Source organism: Anabrus simplex, chromosome 6 (assembly GCF_040414725.1).
Source record: "Anabrus simplex isolate iqAnaSimp1 chromosome 6, ASM4041472v1, whole genome shotgun sequence".
Taxonomy (NCBI): domain Eukaryota; kingdom Metazoa; phylum Arthropoda; class Insecta; order Orthoptera; family Tettigoniidae; genus Anabrus; species Anabrus simplex.
This window is the reverse complement of record NC_090270.1, coordinates 336,329,012-336,351,811: the sequence shown is the minus strand read 5'-3', so window position 1 is coordinate 336,351,811 and position 22,800 is coordinate 336,329,012. Positions and strand designations below refer to the sequence as shown.

The 22,800-nt window shown below is 36.8% G+C and overlaps 1 protein-coding gene across 3 annotated transcripts in view; it reads left to right on the top strand.

The window, feature by feature from the left end:
- The window catches only part of SCAP (SREBP cleavage activating protein), a 364,198-nt gene that overhangs the window by 289,345 nt on the left and 52,053 nt on the right, over positions 1-22,800 (top strand). For 2 of the 3 annotated variants that reach the window (XM_067148878.2, XM_067148879.2), the window contains exon 14: positions 13,297-13,444. In XM_067148878.2, coding sequence (XP_067004979.2) covers positions 13,297-13,444 — 148 coding nt within the window. Of the gene's footprint in view, positions 1-13,296; positions 13,445-22,800 lie in introns of those variants that run through there. The other variant, XM_067148880.2, reaches the window with a different exon arrangement.

Below are 22,800 nucleotides of genomic sequence, written 5' to 3'. Positions count from 1 at the left end.
GGACCTACTCTCTCCAAGTCAGATGAGCAGACCCTGAGTGAGCTCGGGAGTGCCTGTTTTATGGGAACATATATGGCCAGGAAAGAAGAAAAAGAAAAAGAAGAAGGTGATAACAGGAAGTTGCACAGTATTTGGAATGCCAGCTTTCACACCATTCAATATCTTTATTTCGATATGCATCTAGAACTGTGCTATAAATTATCAAGAAAATGAGTGCATGAAATACACAAACATTTCTTTTACCCCACTTTGATTCAAAAATTGGGGTGCATACATTATGTAGATTCTATCAAATCACACTTAAATACTTGAAATTTATAACATTTCTCGCCAGTCTAGCATCACATTTCTTCTTTTCTTTTTAGACTCCTCCTTCATAGTGATTACGACTTGTCTCAGTCTTTAAGTTCTTCACTGATTTGCTCCGTTGGTTCCAATGTTTTGTGAGAATCATCTTGTCACAAATTAGAGAGGAGTACCCCTGGCTTCAGGAAGCTTAATGACGTAACGTCAACATTTAAAAGGAACATATTTTCCTGTGATATCTTAACCAGATTTCACTTAATTTTAATGATGCAAGATTTAATGACATTCGTTTTCTTAAAAGTTAAAAACTTAATTTTGTTCTGTATTGAACTGAGAGCAATGGGCGTACAGGAATGATATGGTAATGACATTTATTGACATTGAAAAGGCATATGACAGTATCCCCAGGACTAAAGTTTGGGACAGTCTGGTGCAAAAAATAACTGGACAGGGATTAATAAAAATGATCATGGCAATGTACAAGGAATGTTGTAGTTGCATGTAAACACAAGTTGGCAGGACAAGTTGGTTCAAAATAACTAGTGGGCTGAGACAGGGAAGTGTTCTGTCACCAATCCTGTTTACAGTATTAGTGGATGACATCATGAGAACGCCAAAAGCAGTATATGGAGGAAGAGAAATGAACATGTTGTTATTTGCTGATGATGTTGGGATTTGGGGAGAAGATGACAGGAAAGTTCAAGAACAGTTGAATGTGGTGAATGGGAAGATCAAAGAATGTGGATTGAAAATAAGTGTAGAAAAGAGTAAATCTCTTGTTATGACTAGAGGGGAGAAAGAAGGGAAAGATCAGATTAGACTTGCAGACAAGGCCCCGGAAGTAGTGGAAACGTTCAAATAAATGGGGAGTGAGTTAATGGAGAATGCTCGACTGGATGCTTGAGATTTGTAAGAGGTTTCAAGCTGGAAGTAGTTTCCATCATAGTGTAAGAAACATGTTATGGGACAAAGATGTGCCAATGGAAGCAAAGGAAACCATGTACACGCACGCACATTAACGGTGTCCTGACATAAACAATCAACACTGCCCCACTCCAGTACTGAAAAGGAGGGGAGAGAGTAAAGGGATAGTGTTGAAGGCCACTCCAGTACTGAAAAGGAGGGGAAGGGAGTGAACAGGTAGTGCTGAATACACAGTGTGTGTATTCCGGCGTTATACTGTAACATTGTAATAAGATGGCTCCTATCCTATCACAGGTGAATCGAGGCCGTATTGTTGGCATGTGGGAGGCTCACATGGTCCCCCAAGCAATAGCACAAGCAATGCCATGCAGTCTTAAGACAGTTTGAAGATGGATAGAAATATGGCAAGAACGAGGTGAAGAAGGATTGGTATACCCGATATAACGCAGCTACAAAATATTCCAACTAGTATAAAATACTTTTCGATTAAAAACCTCCTTTTCCTCTTAATACTGTAATACTGTAATTAATTTTTTATATTAAAATGCTATTTGTTCGGGGCGTCGACCTATAGAGTTCTTTTGCCCCTACTTGCACAATATATGAACCTGCATGTAATTGGAATTGCGGAAGTGTTGAGTGTTGAATGTGAGGAATGTTAAAGATGACACAAATACGCAGTCCCCAGGCCAGGGATATTAATCATTTACAATTAAAACACCCTGACCCGGCCGGGAATCGAACCCTGGGCGGCCGGACGCGTTGCCCCGTACACCGCGGGGCCGGACGAGTAGGTAACCTAATGCTGTACTTCAATACATCCGCCACTGTGCCCATTTCGATCACAACGAAGTCTTGTAGCGGGCTGTATGCATGCAGTCCATGCAGCAATGCGTTAAGCGAGAAGGTGAGTCATTGTGCCTTCGACACTACCCCTTCACTCCCTTCCCCCATGTTTTGTACTTGATTGGCCTTCAACACTACCCGTTCACTCTCTCCCCTTCTTTTCAGTACTGGAGTGGGGCAGTGTTGATTGTTTATTTGTTTATGTTAGGACACCATTAATGTGCACGTCTGTACAAGATGTATTACGTACCCATAACAACTTACAGAGCAGAAACTTGGACAATTGACAAAGAAGGATGAGAGTCGAATGCAGGCAGCCGAAATGAAGTTCTTGAGGAGTATGATACAGAAGAGTAGAAGAGACAAAATAAGAAATGAGAAAATCCGGGAAGAAATTGGAGGGGAAAAAATGAATGATAGAATAGAGAAGGGCCGACTAAGATGGTTTGGGCATATAAAGCGAATGAGTGATGAAAGAATGCCAAAAAAGGTGATGGAAATGCAAATGCAAGGAAGGAGAAGCTGTGGATGACCACGATTGAGATGGAAGGATACAATCCAATGCAGTATTATAGAAAGAAACCTGGACTGGGACACGGTGTTGGAGGAGGAGTGGTGGAAAGACCGAAGAAAGTGGAGAGGAAACATATTTGCCCCTACCCGGCTACAGCTGGATAAAGAGAAATGATGATGATGATGATGATGATGATGATGATGATGATGATTGAACTGAGATTACATTGTCAAAATTTGAATGAAGGTTCCACCTAATCAATATTAAATATATGTCGTACAAGATATTAGTTTACAACATGTTATTTATTTATTTATTTATTTATTTATTTATTTATTTATTTATTTATTTATTTATTTATTTATTTATTTATTTATTTATTTATTTATTTATTTATTTATTTATTTATTTATTTATTTATTTATTTCTTTCTTTCTTTCTTTCGAATGGGCCACCAGAGGACCACGTGCCAATTTCAGTTCCTTCTTTCTGTCTTCAGACCACTTTGAACCAGTCTTTTTTACTTTCTTACCTTGGAATCCTTCTATTTTCAATACTTTTTCCCGAAAGCCTTCTCTATTATTTATTTCTTCTGTTGTTATATTGTTTTTTTCTAAATCCTTTCTTACTTCATTGACCCAGCTTGTCGTTGATTTCTTACCCCACAAATATCTGAAAATCTTACTGGTTAATCTACTATCTTGCATTCGATATAAATGTCCAAAAAACATAAGTCTCCTTTTCCTCATTACATCTGATATATTTTCTATTTTTTTTTTATATATTTCAGCATTACTTCGTAATTTCCAACCTTCTGCTGTGTTTTTTGGGCCTAATATTTTCCTCATGATTCGCCTTTCTAGTATTTCTAGTTTATCTAAATTACTGTATAGTGTAATGCCAGACATTCGCTTGCATATAGGCATTCTGGCTTCACTACTGTGTTGTAATGCCTTATTTTTGCATTTTTGGATAGGCATCTTTTATTGTAGATATCTTGGGTGACACCATAAGCTCTCTCCATTTTATGTACCCTCTCCTCTACTGCAGATCTTTCTAAACCATTTTCTTGGATTATTTCCCCTAGATATTTGAATTTTTTTACCCTCTTTATTTGGCCAATATCTGTTTTCAGAAATTTTGGTGCATCCCAAATATTTGTTAAAAATTTTGTTTTTTCTGCAGAAATTCTTAAGCCAGTTCCTGCTGGCGATTCTTTCCAAGACATTTACTTGGGTTATAGCAGATGTCACATTTTCAGAAAGTATTGCAAAGTCATCTGCAAATGCAAGACAATTTATTTCGATCCTTTTGTTTCCTCTTCCTAACCTTATCGGTGAAATGTTGAGTTCAATAAGTTTTTCGTTCCAAATTCTCACTATTTTCTCTAGGACACAATTAAAAAGAATTGGGGATAGTCCGTCGCCTTGTCGTACACCATTTTTTATTTTGAAAGGCTGTGATCTCTCTCCCAGAAATTTCACTTTAGAGGCTGTCTGTAAGTGTATTTATTTATTTATTTATTTATTTATTTATTTATTTATTTATTTATTTATTTATTTATTTATTTATTAAATTTTATATTATATTATATTTATTATATTTTATTTTAATTTAATTTTATTTATTTATAGTACCGGTTTTGACATGTAAGAGTGTCATCTTCAGCCTAAACTTGCAAACTGAGCGAGTAACTTACATTACTATAAACAATATATGTACAATGTGATATAAAATACATAAGTGACAATATCACACTTAAAAATGGAAAGTAGGTAAAATATATGGTGGTATGTTGCAACGCATCACTGGTGTTATAGTCTATTGTGGTTGTGAAACTGTTGATGATGTTACACATTCAATGTTGGGTTGATGATATGTGAGTTTAAAATCTTGATGTACACATTAAAATGTCTAAGTAATATTGAAGTCCACTTCTCTGTTGATATTGGTGGAGATATAAGTCAAAATCCAGTAGTCTACATAATTAACAAGGTCCTCTGATAATTATTTGTTTATAGCCGGCACATAATAGGTGGTGGGTTGAGTATGGTTTTAGTTAGACTAAAATTTTTCTCAGTTCAGTGTGGATAGTGAAGCCTAAAAAGGAAAAGGAAAACTAGTTACATGAATAGATTACTTAAAATGGGGCTAGACAAGTTCATGGTCGTGTGTGATGAAACATGGGACTCACCTTGTGCAGCTTGCTTGATGTTTGCTATGTGAAAAAGAGATGTGGACTGAGCGTGTGTAGGCATGGGTAAGTCAGGTATATGGGAAGGGGAGGGAGGAGGGAAAGGATAAGGAGTGGGAGGGCAGTGTTTAAGGCGGGTCAGGGGAACGGAGTGGTGGTAGTGTGTGGCGCGAGAGAGTGTTGTGTGAAGCATAAAAGATCGATCGCTTATTCATGGATTTTATGCCCTTAAAGACTTTGATTAAAAAGTCGAACAATGTGTTAGGTTTTTCTGGAATTTCTTTGTGGTTTAGATGGTGGTTGAAAAATTGTTCCAGATGAATAAAACGGTTTTCTGTAACGTCGAGTAAGGGGCCTTTGTTTTTGTTATTAAGAATCTCCGAGTCCTAATCTATAGTACTGAAACTATGTTTTGAGTCATGAATGTGTGGCCTATTGCCGAGAACCTATTGTACTTGATGGCATTGACGTGCTCCAAAAATCTAATTGTAAAACTTCTTCCGGTTTATCCGATATATGAAGAAAAACAGTTATTGCATTTAAAGTGATAGACGCCTGACTTTGCAAAGGTGTCGGTTTTGTTTATTGACTTGGAATTATGCACTATTTCCATGTTTCTATTGTTAGTTCTGTGTGAAATTTTGGTATTGTGTTTCTTGAAGACATTGACTGTATTGTAGTCTATATGTTTTCATTAAAGGTGAAGGTGGAATATAACGCGGGGTTTGATTTTCCTTTTGTTAATGTTGACTTTGGTGGTTGTTTACATTTGTTGATGATTTGTTCTGTGAATAACTTGTAATGATCAAGCTTACCAAGAAAAATCCAAGGCTCATTATTATATGGGCCTAAAAATTAAAATTGCAAAACTGGGCAAAGACATCCATTTTCTGAAACAATGTATGATACACAATTTGACTCCCAACTTCCTTAAAATTAACTTGGAAAAACAACGTAATTCTCCCCAACTCTTGAAAGCCCAAATTAAAGTAAATAAAATTTGGTTCAAGATTGAAATAAAATTCTTATACAAGAAATAATCTTTCTTGAACACCAAACTCTATGAGACACACCTTGAGGCAGTGCACTTACTCTCTAAAGGTCAATGGGACATATTCCATACAAAAGTCAGTGATAAACTATTTGATGTGCTAGCTCAGAATCGACTAGCGCATGAGAAGAAGCTTAACCATCTCAAAAACAACGCAACGTTAAATAGGTCTACCATAAAAACTACCAATAAGCTTAGTAATCAATACTCCTTAATAGAACAATTTCACTCCCCAGTTGTTAACCTGTCAAAAACAAAACTATTAGACAAGGAAAAGGAGATCCTCGAAAAAAGGTCCGAAACATAATTGGCCAAATTTAAGCAAAAATAACACAGCTACCACTTTAGTCATAGAATCAGAAATAGCCATAAATAAAATGCTTCCAGACATACAAGACGAAGTCAGATTGGACGTCAAAAGGAAACTAAACAAAATCCATAACCCAAAAAATAAAACAACACCCGCCAACAGTAACAAAAACAAAGAAACCTTCACCGAACAAGAACATATCATCAAACGCATAAAGAAAATTAAAGATAATAACCTTATTATTACGAAGGCTGACAAAGGTAATATGACTGTTGTTATGGACAAAACAGAATATTTAGTTTTTTAGGTTTTTCAATATCGGCTCCTTTTCTACAGTTAAAAAAGATACGACCCAGCAAATCCAACGCCTTTTGAAACAAACCTTAAAAGTACATCATTCCTCTTTACAGAACAAGAAAAAACACTATTACTTAACATGAATCCTGGCCTGCCCACCGCCAAAGCTTTTCCTAAAATCCATAAGACCAGTGTCCCCATTCGCCCCATCATTAATTACAGACCTAGCCCACTATACAAACTAGCCCAATTTATCCAGAAATTTCTCAGTAAAACTTATGAATTCCTGTCGAACAAATCTGTAAACAAAACACTATTGAATTGATAAAAAAATGGACAAATTTAAAATACAACCCTTTCATACCATTCATTCATTTGATATCAACAGCATTTACCCCAGTATCTATACTATAAAACTCTTCCCCATTATCCATAATAACCTAAACACACATAGTGTGCAAACTTGTGATCCAAGATTTCATGAAGGTCTTAAAATTAGTGGTTAATAATAACTACTTCACATTTGATAAATGCATATATCAACAAGTTGGATTTGCTATGGGGTCACCGGCCTCAGTGATTTTAGTGGATATATATATAGACTCCCTAGAACATATGGCGATTAATAATAACAACACCTTCTTGAATATACTGTTTTGGTTCAGGTATGTTGATGAATATTTGGTTATTCTAGACAACAGAACAGTAAATGCAACTACCACCCTTAATAACTTAAACAGCATAGATCCCCATATAAAATTCACCTTGGAGTCCGAATCTAATAAATCAAACTTTTTAGACCTTACTATAAATAGACTACCTTGCTCACTAGAATACAAAATTTATAGAAAACCAACAGTGACAACCATCAGAAAAGACTCTACACACCCGCATACACATAAGCGTGCCATCTATTACAGTATGGTAGACTCAGCGTTAAAAATACTGTTATCAAAAGAAAACCTAGAGAAAGAATTGAATACTATTCGTTTGATCGCCAAATATAATGGATACAGCTCCTCATTCATTGAACGAATCATAAACAAATGTAAACATAGACTAAAGTCAACATTAACAAAAGAAAAATCAAATCCCGCCATATATTCCACCTTCACCTTTAATGAAAACATATACAGTATAGTCAATGTCTTCAAGAAACACAATACCAAAATTTCATACAGAACAATAGAAACATGGAAATAGTGCGTAATTCCAAGTCAATAAACAAAACCGACACCTTTGCAAAGTCAGGTGTATGTTGCTTTAAATGCAATGACTGTTTTTCTTCATATATCAGGCAAACCGGAAGATGTTTTAAAATTAGATATTTGGAGCACATCAATGCCATTAAGTACAATAGGTTCTTGGTGATTGGCCAACATATTCATGACTCAAAACATAGTTTCAGTACTATAGATCAGGACTCGGAGATTCTTAAGAACATAAACAAAGGCCCCTTACTCGATGTTACAGAAAACTGTTGTATTCATCTGGACCAATTTTTCAACCTCAATCTAAACCTCAAAGAAATTCCAGAAAAACCTAACATCTTGTTTGACTTTTTAATCAAAGTCTTTAAAGGCATTAAATTCACAAATAAGTGATCGATCTTTTACGCTTTACAGAATACTCTCTTGCGGCGCACACTACCACCACTCTGTCCCCCTCACCTGCTTTAACCCTTACATACACAGCATTGCATATGTGCAAAGGAGAATTTACTTGCATGTTATCCCTTCTCTACGATTGTCCAAGTGTGCATAACACGGTAGGGGTCGATAGTGTACTAAAAATTAAACAATCTTTTATTGTATGACTCTTCTTGCTAATCAGCTGGTGTGAAATGTAAAGTATAAACATTAATGTAAAACAATTAAAATGTTGTCTAACTCAGAGAATTTGTGAGCAAGGACATCTCTAAGGTTGACGTGTGGCAGAGTTACAGTAATCATACAGCTTTGCATACTCCGGTACGTAAAACATTCAAAAATTACAAATAAATAAGTTTTGGTATTTCCACCTATTCAATACGAAATTTAATGCTGTTATTCAACTACAACATTTATAGAATTATACAGAACTAGTTTTGACACATAATAGTGTCATCCTCAGCTGTTATTGAAAAATAGGCATACATACAATTCATAATATGACTTAAAGTGGGTGTGGAAAAACTATTTAAAACTGTTTTGAAAATATTAACACATTAAAAACATTTATAACAAGTAAAGAACTTGCAAGTCAGTTATATGTTAAAAGAGTTCATTAAAGTCTCCTTATAAACAGCCGGTTGCGATGTTCTTGAATTTGTGCTCTTGATAAAATGCAGTGTTTCATTCATGTGTATAATGCAGCAATATCATAAAAGTTGTGAAGGCTTGCAATTTTTTGTTGATGTCCTAGGCTTATGAGGTGGAAAACATTCAGGTGGCTTCTTAAGATCTTACTGGAGCGTATGTTTCCTAGTTCAATATGGAACCTGTAATAAAATGAAACGCCATTAAAAAACCTATGTTGGAATTGTCTGAGTCTGTACAACCTGAATGATAAAGATGAAATGTTTTTAAAAGGGAGGAAGACTCACCTCAAACTGCCGTAGGACGAACCTCTTGTTATCCGCACGCTATGACCAGCGAGACAGCACTGAGTGTGTGTTCGCAGTCGGACGATGTTAGGAGGGGGAGTAGGGGCGGGCCGAGGCAGCGCGTGTGGGTTGCGCATGTGGGGAGAATCAGGTGGGCGTGGGCTGCAGAACGAATACTGAGAGAACTTATTGCGTATTATACGTAAAATTAAATGCTTGTTTGGAATCTGGACTTTATTAAGAAATGTTATCAAAAAGTCGAAAAGGACTTTCGGAGTTTCAGAAATATCATTGAGATTAAGATTGGCATTAAAGTATTGGTCTATATGAATGTAGCATAATTCCGTAGCGTTGAGTAATGGTCCTTTACTCAAAAATTCTAGTATTTGGATATCCTGTTCCAAATTTGTAAAATTATGTTTTAAATCATGTATATGTTGCCCGACAGCGGAGAATCTATTATATTTTACTGCGTTGATAAGCTCAGCGTATCTAATCTTAAAGTTGCGCCCTGTTTGCCCTAGGTAGGCGCTACCGCAGTCATTGCGTTGAAATCTGTAAACACCTGAACTGATTTAAATAAAGAGTTGAATATTATCCGTAAAATATCTCATGCTAACGGCTACAAGACTTCTTTTATTGAAGGCATAATCAATAAGATTAAACATCGCCCACAAACTAAGCTCATTAGTGATAAACCAAGTCATAATTCTTATTCAACCTTTACGTTTCATAATAACATTCATAGAGTTACCAACGTATTTAAAAAGAACAATGTAAAGATTTCTTTTCGAACGGATAATAAAAGTTCCGATGTTTTACACGACACAGCTACCTTAAATAAATCCAACCCTTATCTAAGCTCAGGTGTTTACAGATTTCAATGCAATGACTGCGGTAGCGCCTACCTAGGGCAAACAGGGCGCAACTTTAAGATTAGATACGCTGAGCATGTCAACGCAGTAAAATATAATAGATTCTCCGCTGTTGGGCAACATATACATGAGTTAAAACATAATTTTACAAATTTGGAACAGGATATCCAAATACTAGAATCTTTGAGTAAAGGACCACTACTCGACGCTACAGAATTATGCTACATTCATATAGACCAATACTTTAATGCCAATCTTAATCTCAATGACATTTCTGAAACTCCGAAAGTCCTTTTCGACTTTTTGATAACATTTCTTAATAAAGTCCAGATTCCAAACAAGCATTTAATTTTACGTATAATACGCAATAAGTTCTCTCACTATTTGTTCTGCAGCCCACGCCCACCTGATTCTCCCCACATGCGCAACCCACACGCGCTGCCTCGGCCCGCCCCTACTCCCCCCTCCTAACATCGTCCGATGGGAAAAAAATAATTCAGTGCTGTCTCGCCGGTCATAGCGTGCGGATAACAAGAGGTTCGTCCTACGGCAGTTTGAGGTGAGTCTTCCCCCCTTTTAAAAACATTTCATCTTTATCATTCAGGTTGTACAGACTCAGACAATTCCAACATAGGTTTTTTTAACGGCATTTCATTTCATTACAGGTTCCATATTGAACTAGGAAACATACGCTCCAGTAAGATCTTAAGAAGCCACCTGAATATTTTCCATCTCATAAGCCTAGGACATCAACAAAAAATTGCAAGCCTTCACAACTTTTATGATATTGCCGCATTATACACATGAATGAAACACTGCATTTTATCAAGAGCACAAATTCAAGAACATCGCAACCGGCTGTTTATAAGGAGACTTTAATGTACTCTTTTAACATATAACTGACTTGCAAGTTCTTTACTTGTTATAAATGTTTTTAATGTGTTAATATTTTCAAAACAGTTTTAAATAGTTTTTCCACACCCACTTTAAGTCATATTATGAATTGTATGTATGCCTATTTTTTCAATAACAGCTGAGGATGACACTATTATGTGTCAAAACTAGTTCTGTATAATTCTATAAATGTTGTAGTTGAATAACAGCATTAAATTTTGTATTGAATAGGTGGAAATACCAAAACTATTTATTTGTAATTCTTAGTTCAATACGGAATAATGAAATTTCTTACGTTAATTAAAAAAACATTCAAAACTCGTAACCTTTTTGATTCTTCCAAAAATATTTATTTTGATCATTTAAGAACAAGTATTCTTCTGATAATAATGTATAAATTTTGAAATGAAAATCCATCATATTTAAAAGAAATAATAACTTGCACATTTAAGGGTTAAACACTGCCCTCCCACTCCTTATCCTTTCCCTCCTCCCTCCCCTTCCCATATATCTGACTTACCCGTGCCTACACACGCTCAGTCCACATCTCCTTTCCACAAAGCAAATGTCAAGCATGCTGCACAAGGTGAGTCCCATGTTTCATCACACACGACCACGAACTTGTCTAGCCCCATTTTAAGTAATCTATTCATCTAACTAGTTTTTCTTTTTCTTTTTAGGCTTCACTATCCGCATTGAACTGAGAAAAATTTTAGTCTAACTAAAACCATACTCATCCTACCACCTATTCTGTGCCGGCTATAAACAAATAATTATCAGAAGACCTTGTTAATTATGTAGACTACTGGATTTTGACTTACATCTCCACCAATATCAACAAAGAAGTGGAATTCATTATTACTTAGACATTTTAATGTGTATATCAAGATTTTAAACTCACATATCATCAACCCAACATTGAAGGTGTAACATCATCAACAGTTTCACAACCACAATAGACTATAAAGCTAGTAATGCGTTGCAACATACTACCATATATTTTACCTACTTTCCATTTTTAAGTGTGAAATTGTCACTTATATATTTTATATCACATTGTACCGGAAGCTACATATGCAGCAGAAACACTCTTTTACCTGAATAAACAATCAAAGACTGACAAACTTCAGAAAATTGAAAGGAGGATTGGAAGAACCTGTATCAACAAAAAATATCAGAAAGATGGACAGTGGCGGTTAACACCTAACAAAGTCGTGTACAAAGAGCTAGAACCCATTACAGATACTATGCGTAAGAGGAGACTGGGATTCTTTGGACATATCATGAGGATGCAGGACTCAAGACTTCTGAAACAACTAGTACAACACAATCTCGTCTCAAAAAATACCACAACAGGATGTAAATGGATCAGAGAAGTAAGAGAGGATCTGAAGGAAATAGGCCTTACAACAGAAGACACCAAAAATAAGATAAAATTGAATACAAAACTCAAGAATACAAACCTCCGCTTTACCCTTACACAAAACAAACCAACAACACGCACATTTTCAACTGAGGAAAGGGCACGAAGATCGGAGCGTCTGAAGAAGTACTGGGAGGACCGCAAAGCCCGAACAATCCCTTCAAAGAGACCTGAACGACGGACGGACTAAAGTGATCCTATGTGGTCATAAAAGAGGAAGAAGAAGAATATAATAAGTTACTCGCTCAGTTTGCAATTTTATGCTGAAGATGATAATCTTACATGTCAAAACCGGTACTATTAATAAATAAATAACATGTTGTAAACTAATATCTTGTACGACATATATTTAGTATTGAATAGGTGGAACCTTCATTCAAATTTTGACAATGTATTTGTTTTATTTTAATGTGTTTACCAATTCTACTCTTTGCTACACATCTTTTTAAGATCAAGAATCATGTTTTTCTTTTTTTGGGACTATAGAATCTAACACATTTGCATTCCTATCCAACATTGGATGCGTTTTGAATTATAGTGTTCCTTCAATAAATGCATGTCATATGTTCTTGTTAGCCAACTTCTTGTACTCGATTTTCATACAGCTGAGGACAAAACTTGTACTGTTACATAAATGTATTCTGTAGACTCCTACTCTTATTTTATTCAACACAGGATGTATTTGTATGTACTCAACACAACCTAATAAGCTGAAATTTTATTTCGAATGTAAATATCAAGTAAAGGTTACAGAATATTTTTGCTGATTTTCAGTATGGTGTAATGAAATTAACTGTTGCATTCTCATTGTTGAGATGTATTTTACGCATGGTTTCGATTTTTATTCAGTCGGTAGAATAACTCAATAGTAAAATTGCAAGTTTTCTTATATTTTAGTTTCTGTTTTCGTTCAGTTTTTTCAAAAACTGTCTCATTTTGAAAGTTGAAAAATCTCAGGTTTTTGATTGGGCCTGAAGCCAACATTGGCCATAAATAAGAGTAGATTATTATTTGTAAATTTTATATTTTTTTCCTTTTTTTAAAATTTTTTTAATTGCACTTTAATTGAATATTGCAGGTTTTTCGACTGGAGGACCAGTTGCCATTATATACACTCCATGGCCATAGTGGACCCATAAGCTGTCTCTTCATAGACCGCATTTCTCCCATGATGTCTGGCAGTGGTAGCCAGGATGGACTGCTCTGTGTGTGGGATCTTCTTACTGGTACAGTTAAAGCATTGTAAATTAGACTGTAGAGTTAGTCTGTGGATTCATTTTTACTTGTTGTCAGAAACATAGTTTCTACAATTTTATTCTGTTTTATTAACTGGTTGCACCTTTTTATGATCTTTAAGTCATATATCTTTGAGACATGTCAACTGTAAGTGGTGAGAACAAAAAGATAGGCTCTCAATAAGACAGCTGAATAGGTCAGACGGTAAAACTCTGACCTTCTGAACCCAGCTTTGCAAGTTCAATCCTGGCTCAGTCTGGTGGTATTTGAAAGTGCTCAAATACATCAACTTTGTGTCAGTAGATTTACTCGCTCGGAAAAGAACTCTTTCAGGACAAAATTATGGCACCTCTGTATCTCCAAAAACCATAAAAATGTAGTTAGTGGGATGTTAAACCAGATCACGAGCTCTTAATTTCAAATTCCGGCTCAAATTAAAGAGGATTGACAGAGCTAAACCATCAAGCAGATATGACCTAAATAGCATACCTCTTGAATATACAGTAGAGGTTAGAAACAGATTTAATGGATTAGATTTAAGAGATAGAGTTCCAGAAGAGCTATGGTCAGAAGTACGTTGTGTTGTTAAGGAGACAGCGGAAAAGCATATTCCCAAGAAAAAGAACAAGAAGAAGGCCACATGGTTATCGGGTGAAGCACTACAAATAGCAGAAGAAAGAAGGAATGCAAAAATCAAAGGGGAAAGATCGAAAATGTCTAAATTAAATGCAGAGTTTCAGAAACTAGCTAGAAGAGATAAGAATGCCTTTTTGAATGAACAGTGCAAGGAAGTTGAGGAAAATAACAGACTGGGTAAGACAAGAGATCTTTACATAAGAATTGGAGACATCAGAGGGAAATTCCAGGCTAAGATTGGAATGATAAAAGATAAAAATGGAAAAGATCTTACTGAAGCAGAGGAGATTAAAGAAAGGTGGAGGGAATATGTAGGCAATTTGTATAGGAAAGATGGGAATACTCCTGATGATGAAGTTACTCTGTTGTCAGAGCCAGAACCAGATATCTTAGAAAGTGAGGTCAAGTGGGCCCTAGAGAGTATTGCAAACAATAAGGCAAGTGGTTATGATGGAATCCCTGCAGAACTGTTCAAAATCCTAGGAGAGGATGCTGTGAAAGTGCTACATTCAATATGTCAGCAAATATGGAAAACCCAGCAGTGGCCAAAAGATTGGAAAAACTCAGTGTTCATCCCAATTTCAAAGAAGGGCAGCGCTAAAGAATGTTCAAACTACCGAACAATCGCACTTATATCGCATGCTAGTAAGGTTATGCTCAAGATCCTGCAAAATAGGCTTCGGCAGTATGTAGATCGAGAACTACCTGAAGAACAAGCCGGTTTCCACAAAGGCAGAGGAACCAGAGATCAAATTGCTAATATTCGCTGGATTATGGAGAAAGCAAGAGAATTCCAGAAAGACCTATACTTATGCTTTATTGACTATGCTCAAGCCTTTGACTGTGTCGACCACAATAAATTGCGGCAAGTACTCAAGACTATGGGAGTACCAGATCATCTTATTTGCCTTATGAGAAATCTCTACTCTGATCAGGAAGCTACGGTGAGAACCCTATATGGAACAACTGAATGGGTCAAGATTGAGAAAGGTGTACGTCAAGGCTGCATATTGTCACCTTACTTATTCAACTTATATGCAGAGTATGTGATGAGGAATGCCAAATTAGATGAAACAGAAACTGGAGCTAAAATTGGTGGGATACATATAAATAACCTTAGATCTGCTGATGACACCACCCTGTTGGCAGAAAGTGAAGAACAACTTAAGTATCTACTAATGAAGGTGAAAGAAGAAAGTGCAAAAGCTGGACTAAGGTTGAATGTCAAGAAAACAAAGATCATGGCAACTAAACCTATCACCTCCTGGCATATAAATGGTGAAACAATGGAGGTTGTTCCTAGTTTCATCTACTTGGGCTCCAAAATAACTGCTGATGGCGATTGCAGCCATGAAATTAAGAGACGCTTGCTCCTTGGGAGGAAGGCAATGGCCAACCTTGATAACGTTTTCAAGAGTAGAGACGTAACTTTAAGAACGAAGATTCGTATAGTGAAGGCTATGGTTTTCCCAGTAGCAATGTACGGAAGCGAAACCTGGACAGTAAGAAAGGCTGAGCGCCGAAGAATAGATGCATTTGAACTATGGTGTTGGAGAAAACTCCTTAGAGTTCCGTGGACTGCGAAGAGATCTAATAAGTCCATATTACAGGAAGTCAACCCAGGCTGTTCACTGGAAGGTCAAATACTCAGGCAAAAACTAAAGTACTTCGGTCATATCATGAGAAAACATGATTCACTGGAAAAGACCTTAATGCTGGGGAAGACTGATGGTAACAGGAGAAGAGGGCGACAACGGATGAGGTGGATTGATGACATCAAGGAAGCCACGGCTCTCAATTTAGAAAGACTTCGGAAAATTGTATACGACAGGAAGAAATGGCGCACTTTGGTCTATGGGGTCACGGAGAGTCGAAAGCGACTAAACGACTAACAACAACAACAACATAAACCAATTACATAATAATAATATTAAGAGAAAAGAACTCCTGAACCTGGAAGAGCATGGCTGGGTAGCTCGGGTGGTAGAGCACTGGTCTTCTGGGCTCAAGTTGGTAGGTTTGATCCTGGCTCGGTCCGATGGTATTTGAAGGAGCTCAAATGGGGAGTGTGCAAGTGATTACTAGCACTAAAGATGGCGAAACAGTGAGGTAGCAAGCAGGCCATGCTAATTTAATTATTGCATGACTGTGGTGTTCATTCACGGAAAAATATGTTATTTGTCTGTATAATAGTACATAGTAACATGTAATTTACATATAGAGTCAATATGGAACGTCCTCGTTGTACTAACCGGCAGTGTTTGTCGTGAACTGCTGTAATTCATAACATTATAGCGATCCTAGTGTAAAGTTTTTTCATTCAATACAAAAAAGGAAAAAGACAAAAAAGGATATTACATTCAACCGAATTAAATAAGTATCGTGAAATAATACCAGAAGTGTAATTCAAGCGTTATTAACACCTTGAGAATGACAGTGGTTTAAGTCATTATTAAAGTAAACGTTAATAACGTCTCATAAGTTCCTTGACGTTGTTTACTACAACGCTAAATTCATACAATCCGATAATTTTGTGCTGAGTCCGGTGGTATTTGAAGGTGCTCAAATACGACAGCCTCATGTTGGTAGATTTACGGGCATGTAAAAGATCTCCTGCGGGGCTAAATTCTGGCACCTCGGCGTCTCCGAAAACCATAAATGTAGTTAGAGGGACGTAAAGCAAATAACATTATTATTATTATTATTATTATTATTATTATTATTATTATTATTATTATTATTATTATTAATTTTGTGCTGATTCTAGAGTTTACTCTTCCTTTAAATAAATTCAAATTCTTTCCTCTGAAAAACATTAAGGGGAGTTATGACTGTATTTTGAAACGTCTTCAGTTTTGATTCTAGTTATTGATTTTTGCCAGGCTAAGTGACTCAGACAGTTGAGACGCTGGCCTTCTGAACCCAACTTGGCAGGTTTAATCCTTGCTCAGTCTGGGTGATACTTGAAGGTGCTCAAACACGCCAGCCCTGTGTCCGTAGATTTACCAGCGTGTAAAAGAACTTCCACAGGACAAAATTCCGACACCTCGGTGTTTACGAAAACCATAAAAGTAGTTAGTGGGACGTGATACCAATTACTATTATTTTTAAAAAAATTTGTGCATTAAATTAGACACCTATGACATAAAAGAATAGCTCTTTCCTATCCCATCATTGTCAGTAAGAGCTACCTGTGTCGGTGAGATGTAAAGCAAATTGAAAAAAAAAAAGTCTTCTGTTATTTAACACGTATGGTATCATTTGAAACAGCGTGTTCTTTTGTGGTATTATTTGATTTACTTATGGGTATGAAATTCACGGCATAAATCTATCATAAATGAAAATCTCCCTCGATGATTGCTCCTTGCTCACTATTTGCATTAGCAACTTACAGCGCTAGATTGCACGGTAACTCAGGGAAGTCCGTTGGAGTGCTCTGAACCTTGTGACTTGCATGTTCCCCATATGTCAGCCTTGTGTCAATAGATTTACTGGCACATTAGAGAACTCCTGCAGGACAAAATTCTTAACACCTCTGCCTCTCTGAAAGAAGTAAAAGTAATGAGTGGAATGTAAAACCAATAGCATTATTGTTATTGTTGTTATTATTATTATCATCGTCATCATTATCAACACCGATGATCTAAATGGCTTTGTCATTCACAGAAAGGAAGATCGCGCATCCCAATGGGACTTGGCTTCGGGTAAAAGAACGGTGATGGCCAACGAATCCTCGATTATGCAGAACACAGAACATCACGAACACCTGGTTCAAAAAGCATGATTCACATTTAATTACATATTACAATGGCACATGGGCAACACAGATCAATTACATCCTCGTCAGGCATCGAGACTTTAAGGATGTGTTAGACACAAAGGTTGTGCCACATGAAACTGTCGCAACACATCATTGACCAGTCATCTACAAGTTGCGTATTAAATCGCTGAATTCCGAACACATCTTTCGTACAGGACCAGCTAGAATCAAATGGTGGTGCTTCAAGGAAAAAGAGGTCGATGTTGTCTGAACTCCATCATCACCAAGATAGCACCGTCAGGCAAACTGCTTCTGCTTGGAGACTTCAATGCCGGAGTGGGAAGGGATAATCAGTTGTGGGGAGGTGTAATGGGCAAACGTGGTATTGGTAATTGCAATGCCAATGGTCTGCTACCTGGCCTGTGTGCAGAACATGAGCTGTTCATCACTAATACTCAGTTTCGCCTACCTAACCGTTACAAGACCCCATGGATGCACCAACGATCTAACCACTGGCACATCCTCAACTACGTCATCACCCGACAGTGTGACAAGAAAGATGGCATCACTAAAACTGGCAGGAGTATTGATGATTGTTGGACAGATTACATCTCATTTGTCGACTCAGAATGATGCAGGTTTGCCACTTTCAAACTCTCAGATAAATCCACATCGTCAGACATCCAAAATGTGATTATGAACCGATTGGCAAGCAATCCAGTAAGTACAAATGACGTGGTGCAAGAATGGTCAACACTCCAAAGGGCTAACATTGAGTCAGCTGAGGAAATCATCGGCTGCAAGAAAAGAAAGAGGCAAGACTGGTTCGAGGACAACAGTGAAGAAATTCTGAGCCTTATCAGTGCCAAACGGAAAGCCCACCTATTCCTTCTTCAAAATCCATCATCCAGTGTTAAGAAAGAACAGAAGAGTCAGACTCAAATAAGTGGTCATAAAAGAAGCAAAAACCCAGATATCAGAACTTCAAAACATTGCAAATAAAATTGGCCTCAAAATATCATTAGAAAAAACAGAAATTATGCCCCAAAAACCAACACAACTAAAAGAAGTTACCATAAATGATAATAAAATCAAAATAGTAACTCAATTTAAATATCTTGGAGAAGTAATAACACATAACCTAAATGAAAAAGTCTCAATCCAAACAAGAACAAATAGATTAGCTAAAGCACAAAAATTAACATGGGATATCTACAAAAAGAAATGTCTATCAATAAATACAAAAATAAAACACTACAACACAGTTATAAAAATGGAAGCTACATATGCAGCAGAAATATTTTTTTTACCTTAATAAACAATCAGAGACTGACAAACTTCAGAAAATTGAAAGGAGGATTGGAAGAACCTGCATCAACAAAAAATACCAGAAAGATGGACAGTGACGGTTAATACCTAACAAAGTCTTGTACAAAGAGCTAGAACCCATTACAGATACTATGCGTAAGAGGAAACTGAGATTCTTTGGACATATCATGAGGATGCAGGATTCTAGACTTCTGAAACAACTAGTACAACATAACCTCGTCTCAAAAAATACCACAACAGGATGTAAATGGATCAGAGAAGTAAGAGAGGATCTGAAGGAAATAGGCCTTACAACAGAAGACACCACAAATAAGATAAAATTGAATACAAAACTCAAGAATACAAACCTCCGCTTTACCCTTACACAAAACAAACCAACAACACGCATATTTTCAACTGAGGAAAGGGCACAAAGATCGGAGTGTCTGAAGAAGTACTGGAAGAACCGCAAAGCCCAAACAATCCCTTCAAAGAGGCCTAAACTAAGATATTTAAAAATTAAGAGGGTTCCTCCTATTCAATACAAAGATGTTTATTAATGTGAAAGAATCACATATCGTTCACATGAGGTACTAGTTTCGGCACCAGATATGTGCCATCATCAGCCACAAAGTCAAATTGGGCAAACACAATGAAACCTTAAAACAACTTTAAACACACTATAACATCTGCATGGATGAATATGAAATATGACTTTAAAACCACTTTAAAAACACACTAACATTTGCACAGATGAATATAAAATAAAATATGGTAGATGATGAAGTTGCATTCCATTTTAAAATCTGTTAAAATAAAATGGAATGCAACTTCATCATCTACCATATTTTATTTTATATTCATCTGTGCAAATGTTAGTGTGTTTTTAAAGTTGTTTTAAAGTCATATTTCATATTCATCCATGCAGATGTTATAATGTGTTTAAAGTTGTTTTAAGGTTTTATTGTGTTTGCCCGATTTGACTTTGTGGCTGATGATGGCCCATATCTGGTGCCGAAACTATTACTTCATGTGAACGATATGTGATTCTTTCACATTAATAAACATCTTTGTATTGAATAGGAGGAACCCTCTTAATTTTTAAATATTGTAATCCCACTTCAATACGGATCATGAAATTTCTAAATATTAATGAAAATGCGTAAACTACGGACTGACTAAAGTGATCCTATGTGGTCATAAAAGAAGAAACAAATTTCTTACTAATTTTCAGCTTCTGGAGGGTTTTGAAAATCTCCCCTGGTGATTGCCCTACCTTGTGTAAAACCATCACGGCCACACGATTCTCATACTCCCCCCATTCCATCTTGAAAACTTCAAACTGACAACTGTACACTTCTGCAACTCAACCAACAATGACTCGCGCCCCACGATACCGGTTTTGTAGCCGCTCCCTCGTTCGGGCGGAAGTACAGCCACCCTCAAAAGTTGGGACAGTATTTATGGTGAAATGAAATGAAATGTCGTATGGCTTTTAGTGCCGGGATATCCCAGGTCGGGTTCGGCTCGCCAAGTGAAGGCCTTTCTATTTGACGCCCTTAGGCGTACTGCGGGTCGTGATGAGGATGAAATGATGATGAAGACAACATATACACCAAGCTCCCGTGCCATTGGAATTAACCAATTAAGGTTAAAATCCCCGACCTGGCCAGGAATCGAACCCGGGACCCTCTTACCCTGAAAGTTCAGCCAACGAGTCGGACAGTATTTATGGTAAGACTGGGTATATTGATGTAGGTATCACATTCCTTGAGCAGGCCCCATGGATAGAGCCCTGCACGGATATACAATTTATATCCGCTCCGCATCCGCGAATGGTTATCCTCATCCGCAAAATTATTATCTGCAGATAATTTTAATATTTAACTACAGTATATTACACCCAAGGAATTGAAATGGATAGATCTGTTTACATAATAAAATAGGCCTGAGACCTGGCACCAGAAGCCCTACAGTCGCAGGTTTTTTAAGGGATTTTCTCTTGCGACAACTATCGACTATTTGACCTTTGTTCCTTCCTTCCATTAATTGTGGGCAGGAGCCAATTTGGCTTAGGTCAGATTTACGGCTTTGTGGTCTCAAGGCTCTTTATATATCACTATTCCCCCATACCACTGTCAAGGGTCGCCTAACCACAAACAAAAACCGCAGTGGTACATATAAATTAGGAAATTTGTTTAGAAGCGTTATAGGGAGGTACATTCAGGGAAACAGGGTGGCCTAGGGAGCGGTGTTAAGGGAACGGGGAACTGTAAATCAAGTATGGATGACATAAAACTGTTAGTGCTCAACTGTAGAAGTATTGTAAAGAAAGGAATAGAATTAAGTAATTTAATAGATATATACTACCAGATATTGTAATAGGAGTTGAATCATGGCTGAGAAATGATATAATGGATCCGGAAATTTTCTCACGGAACTGGAGGGTGAATCGTAGAGATAGGATAGGAATGGTAGGAGGGGGAGTATTCATTCTCGTGAAAGAAGAATTTGTAAGCTACAAAAAAGTTAAAGATGACAAACCCGAAATTCTAGGGGTAAGGCTCATCTCTAAGGTTAATAGGCAACTTGATGTCTTTGGAGTGTGCAGACCAGGAAAGGGTAGCGCAGATGCTGATTCAGAATTATTTGATAAGATAATCAGCTATGTGGGAAGCGATAAGAAAAGGAACATGATTGTAGCGGGTGATCTCAATTTATCAAATGTCAATTGGGAAGGTGATGCGAACGACAGGAAGCATGACCAACAAATGGAAAATTAATATGGGAAGGGCACCTGATTCAGAAAGTGTTGGAACCAACTAAAGGGAAGAATATCCTGGATGTGGTGCTGGTAAAACCAGATGACCGCTATAGAGAAACCGAAGTAATAGATGGTATTAGTGATCACCAAGCTGTTTTTATGGTAATTAAAAATAAATGTGAAAGAAAGGAAGAGATTAAAATTAGGACTGTTAGGCAGTACCATATGGCTGATAAAACAGGCATGAGGGAGTTTTTAATAAGTGACTATGATAGGTGGGAAAACGATAAATAAAAATAAGACTCTGGGATGGGTTTAAAGCAGTCGTTGAAGAATGTGAAAATAGGTTTGTACCTTTAAAGGTGGTAAGGAATGGTAAAGATCCATTATATTATAACAGGGAAGTAAAGAGACTAAGAAGGAGGTGCAGGTTGGAAAGAAATAGAGTTAGAAATGGCTTTGGAAGTATGGAGAAATTGAAGGAACTTGCTAGGAAATTGAATCTAGCAAAGAAGTCAGCTAAGGATAACATGATGGTAAGCATTATTGGTGGCCATACTAATTTTAGTGAAAAATGGAAGAGTATGTATAGGTACTTTAAGGCAGAAACAGGTTCCAAGAAGGACATTCCAGGATTAATTAATGAACAGGGGGAGTGTATATGCGAGGATCTTCAAAAGGCAGAAGTATTCAGTCAACAGTATGTAAAGATTGTTGGTTACAAGGATAAGGTCCAGATAGAGAAGGTGACTAATACTAAAGAAGTATTAAAATTTACCTATGACAGCAATGACATTTACACTAAGATACAAAAGTTGAAAACTAGAAAAGCAGCTGGAATTGATAAGGTTTCGGGGGATATACTAAAGACAATGGGT